The 5648-nt window shown below is 38.3% G+C and overlaps 1 protein-coding gene across 1 annotated transcript; it reads right to left on the reverse strand.

Annotated features, from left to right (window-relative positions):
* Positions 1–3: 3 nt before the first annotated feature.
* LOC121938343 (RING finger protein 215-like) lies at positions 4–4987 on the reverse strand (the record flags this gene model as incomplete). Its single annotated transcript, XM_042481605.1, has 8 exons — positions 4–21; positions 209–352; positions 1635–1751; positions 2655–2759; positions 2873–2927; positions 3764–3849; positions 4665–4736; positions 4835–4987. Coding segments are annotated over 8 exons (750 nt in total), but the record flags the coding sequence as incomplete, so codon positions are not given.
* Positions 4988–5648: the final 661 nt, after the last annotated feature.

The following is a 5648-nucleotide window of genomic DNA, read 5'->3' on the forward strand; positions in this document are numbered from 1 at the left end:
ACACGGCAGCACCCGCAGACACTGAGACAGCAACACAAGACACACCGACACTTTATATCATGTCACTGCACAGTCACGTCCTGCACATTACAGGAGTGTGTCTCACTCTTTATTACCACTTCTAAACTTGTCTTCCTGAATTCAACTACGGAGAAAATGCAGCCGAGTCTAAATCAGGGAGTGCGTGTATGTGGGAGTTCTGGCGGACCTGGTTGTTGTTGAACGGCTCCAGACAGACGGCACAGTTGTCCGTCTCCCCCAGCTGGGACGGGTCACACCGTGGTTTGGGCTGACGGTATGTTTTGGTCTTTAGGGACGACATTCTCTTAAGGACATCCTGTTTAGGAGAGAGCTGAGGACGAAAACAAAGCAGACATCACATCTCGTTATCTCAATGAGGACATAAAATGTCATCTGTCATCAACATTTACTTGCATCTCTATTACAAAAGTTTCCACTGTACAAACACTAACGCAGTGTTTTTAAATTTCCAATCCATGAAACTTAATGATTTGGTTTATTATAAAATGCAATATTCCCAGACTGTGAACAAAGATTTTTCAGTATAGGAGAGCAAACACGATTTTTGACGTATTTTTAAGCACATGGATGTATGCCTCCACGCACTAATCAAGCTGCACTTACAGTTTACATCCATTTCTGTGGAAACATGGACGTTTCTCAAACAGAAGATCTGTACAAACAGCAATTTCAAGGTAGTTCTCAAGGGTGCTTGAGTTATGGCCATAAACATGCTGTATGAGGTCACCGTGACCTTTGACCTTCAACCACCAGATTCTAATCAGTTCATTCTGGAGTCCAAGTGGACGTTGGTACCAAATTTGAGAAAAGTCTCTCAAAGCCATCGTCAGATATTGACCTTGACCTTTGCACACCAAATTCTAATAAATTCGTTGATGAGTTAAAGTGAATGTTTGTGTCAAACTTAAACAAAATTTGTCAAGGTGTTCTTAAGATATCGCTTTCACAAGAACGACATGAACGTAAGGTCACTGGTACCTTTGACCACCAAGATCTAATCAGTTTATCCTTGAGTCAAGTTGAACGTTTTTGCCAAATTTGACGTAATTCCCTCCAGGTGTTCGTGAGTTATGATGGTCACAAGACTGAGACAGATGAGGAAACAATAACCTTGAACTTTGACGTTTGTGCTAAATCTCACCAAATATGTTCTTGAGAAATCACGTTTGAAGAATTGGCTTACGAACCGTCAGACAGACGTACGGACAGACAACCGAAAAACATAACGCCTCCGGCAACGGTGCATAAAAACGACACGAAAAGGAGAAGCTGTCGGGTTACGTTATTGAACATTACCAATATAAATTCAAAAATGTGTTTTTTGGTTTTAAAAAGAGTAGTTTGAAAGGTAATTTTTGAAGGTTAAGGCTCTGGATGATATTTTTTTTTAACTTTTGGAGCTTAAATTAATAAGAATGCAGGGCAGGCATATCAAAGCTCAATGCTCGAATAAATGCTTTTAGTTACTTTCCATCGTCGTTTATCGTCGTGATGTAGCAGCCAATGAGAAAAAAAATCTTCAGCACAGAAATGTTTAAGTGTAAAACTTCCTCATATGACCTGTGATAACATCAGCAGCAAAGAGATTTTACCTGCAGGTCGTCGTTCAGCTGGTGGTCCTGGTACTGCCAGCGAGCCTGGACAATGACTCCGGTGCTGAGGATCAGAGCCACCAGGAGGACCGTGTCCCACAGCTTCTGCAGGTACTTCTGCAGAATCACAGCGAATACGTATATAAATACATTTTTGAATATACAATTATGCATATACATTTACATTCTGTTTCATTCGTTTGAAATTACTCTCAGATTCAGAAAAACTGTTTTCTGTCATGACAGAAAATCGTCTTAGATGTGGCTCAACACACAGTGCAAAACAGACAATCATACAGCATAAAAAATAAAATAAAAAAAAGAATAAAAAAACATAAAAAATACCAAATACAATAAATTCAACAGAATAAAATCACAATATTCTACTGTTTGCAAAGTGGCACAGTGTTTAAGCAGATGTATGGATCAAATGTTTTCTTTACGATGTTTATGGAGATTTATATTACCCTATTTCATATTTTATATTTTATTTTATTTTAACTCGCATTATTTTATGTTTGTCATTTTGTGTGTTCTTTTTTTTTTTTTTTTTTTACATATTTATTGAGCACTGTTGGAGGGAGCCTGGGACTTCAGATTTTAGTTACAAAAGACTGTTTCTCTGTAACTGTTGTGCATACTATGAACACCTCACTTGCACACTGTTTTCTGTATTTAACAGTATTTAACATTTATTGTATATTTTAATATTTTTTTTAAGTATTTAGCATGTTTGTATTTTATCTAGTATATTTAAGTGAATTATAGTGTATTCTTTGTATTTTATTTTCTGTAGATATTTAACAGATACATTCTTATTCTTACAGAATATCCTGTAGTTTGTTTTTTTTATATATATGAAAAATATTATTTAATTTATTTTTAAAAAACTATATTTTTTCTCTTCTAGTGTTATATATGCATCACTGTGTTTTTACTGCTCCTGTGCAACTTAAAACATGCTGCTACAACTTCGGTACATCTATCTATCTGGACGATGTGTTGGTTTGGCTCCCCCACCTGGACCTGAGAGTTGGTCTCTCCCGTGCAGATGACCCCCTGCCACTCTCCGTAGCGCCCTCCTCTCGATCGACCGCAGCTGGACCACAGCGTGAGCGTGGCTCCCTGCCCGAACACACAGCAGCATGAGCTCACTGTCAGCTCAGCCTGTTCACTCACCACCGGAGGATGCTTCAAACTGACAAACACACAGTCGGCTGATAGACTGAGCGGCTCACCAGGTTGTCCTGCAGGATCGTCTTGTACGTGATTTTTGCTGTCGCCTGAAGACCCCTGCAGAGAGAACGCCGACTTAGTGCAAATAAAGACCTGTAGAGATTAAATTTACACACACACACTAACCGGATTACTATGAATGATCAGATTAAGGCAGCTGAGACATGAATTTAGATATTTTCTTTATTGATAATTTATGTATGAAATGCTGTGCGCTGGACTGCAGGAAATATTCCATCATCAACAACGTGATACAAGAAATAGCAGGGATTTGGTGGCGTTGGTGTCACTCAGCTGTGTGAACTCTGGAAACTGGCTTATTTTCTTTAAAAAACATATAAAGAAGGCCATGAGGAACTTATGAAATGGCCCAAAACCTAACAACATATTAGTATAAAATCAAAAGAAAGTTTCCTGAAAATAAGTAATAAAACCAAAACAAGAAAGGTACCAGGAAAAAGGTAAAAATCAAATGAAATAACATTTCTGTAACATTATTTTACATATAAAATTATGAATGCAGCTTTCCTAAAAAAATCCTTTTTTAACGGTAATTTTCTTGTCACCTTTTCTTGCAATATGAGGGACATTTCTTGCCAAGTTGCTCTTTGATTTATGGCCCGTGTTTTCGGGGGGAAAAAAAAGACAGACACAGTTTAAATGTATTTAGGTTCATGCACGGCTGGAGCTGAAACTTTTTGTTGAAGTAGAATCGTGTTTGTTAAAGCACTGTTTTCTCTGACCGCAGCCTCAAACTGAGGAAGCACGTGACACGTGGTGGTAACTTATCTGATTCAATAAACAGAGGCGGTATTCTGTCGCTTTTTATCACTGATGTGAGGAAAAAGAGTAATAATCAAATGTTCAGTGATAAGTAATCAAATGTTTGGTACCTCAGCAGAGCTCCGATCAGCTTGGTGACATTTTCAGATGTCTGGATCACAATGATGGGCTTGGAGAGCACCTGAGACAGATCCATCTACAGCAGAAAGAGGCAGATTTAAAACCTGACCTGCAGGTGCCTGTTAGCTCACCTGGTAGAGCGGGCGCCGCATGTTCAGTTGCTGTGTCCTCGCTGCAGCAGCCGAGGGTTCGACTCCAACTTGCTGCACGTCATCCCCTCTCTTACGCCCACTTTTATGCTTAGTGAAATATGGCGGCACGCGTACATGCAGCGGCTCAGCACTCCTCGAGTCGGTGCTCATTGATTGGTTTTGCCGTCACCACACTGACTAAAACACTCAGCACTTCCCTCAGAAGCCCCTTAAAATCCTGTGCAATACTCTGTGTGTATGAATGTTGATACTGTATGTCTTAATACTATGTATAATATTTTTACTATTTACTATTTATTTATCTTACACACTTTTATTCTATTTGAGCCCGACTCAGGCAGTGCAAGTGAATTTCGTTGTATTCATCTGTAAAATGACAATAAAGATATTCTGTTCTGTAAAGTTGTCTTTCCAAATGAAGGCAAAAGCCTAAAAAAGTCTTTAACAATAAATAAATACTACTAATAATTATAAATAATATTTTTTTAAAAATGAAAAAATAAAATGACCTGCACAAAATGTCTTTAAAGCTTAATTTCTTCAATTATTTTCCAAAATAAACAAAAAAATTAAAGTTTCCAGCCAGTATCAATGTAATTTATAATCTTTTTTTGATAGAGCTCGTCAAGTTCTGTTCTTCCCAAGTACACCACAAAATAACAACACGTGAATGACAGGGTTTTAGAACTCCACGATGGCACATTTTGAGACAAAAGCTGCTGAGTTTGTGCAGATTTACCTCACTGACAGTGTTTTGGTTGAGAGCCAGAATGATCAGCGCAGAAGCTCCGAGGACCAACGCTCGCTTCATCTTTAACAGAGAGGATTCATGTTACATTTCTCCCAACAAAAGTCAATGTTAGTAATAACAAAATGCTCTATAGATTCAAAGGAAATTGAATTTCTTACCTTATTGACCATCGCATCAGCAAAGGACTCCTGGTTTCCGGTGGAGGCTTTGCTGTCGTCCATCTCCACGGGAACCACTCCGATCCACGGCTCCTGCTCTTTGGTGTCGTCGTCGCTTTTTCCTGCGCTCACCTGCGTCTCCTCACTCTGCACCTAAAGACAGAAAACAGGCGCAACATTTGTACCCAAAACTTGCCTTGCTCAGAATAAAATAGTGTTCTTATCTAAGTATTTAAGTTTATGCCCACATTTGTGGCCTTAATTTTAGGGATGCACAATATGCCGATATATATATATATGTATATTTGTGTGTGTGTGTGTGTGTTTTGTAGAAGAAATCAACAGTGTTAAAGGGGGAGAGAGAGTGGGGACAACATCCAATAAAGGGCCTTGAGCGGGAGTTGAACCTGAGACCCAAAAGGACACTTCCTTCATTCATGGGGCTCCTGCTTTAACCACTCAGCCACTGACACGCTGTGAGTTTTTCAAAAACTTTATACTCAAGTAATTTAAGTGATCAGCAAGTCTCTAGAAAAAAATAAAGGCTATTTTAGAGGGCTCTGGTGTCATATTTTGCTAACATGTTGCCATTTCTGTACATTATTAATCCATTGATTTAAAAAAATACAGCATATATATAATAGTCTGACATCTGCCAGTTACCACCTGACTGTGCCATTTCATAGATCAGAATTGCTTTAAAATCATGTGAAAAATTAATTTGGAAGAACATTTTTTTTATTAGCAACTGACTGAAAAAAGTGTTTATAAATTTGGTAATTTTGTTCCTGAATACCATATTTATTAACATAAT

The sequence above is a fragment of the Plectropomus leopardus genome, unplaced genomic scaffold (genome assembly GCF_008729295.1).
Source record: "Plectropomus leopardus isolate mb unplaced genomic scaffold, YSFRI_Pleo_2.0 unplaced_scaffold29209, whole genome shotgun sequence".
Lineage (NCBI taxonomy): Eukaryota > Metazoa > Chordata > Actinopteri > Perciformes > Serranidae > Plectropomus > Plectropomus leopardus.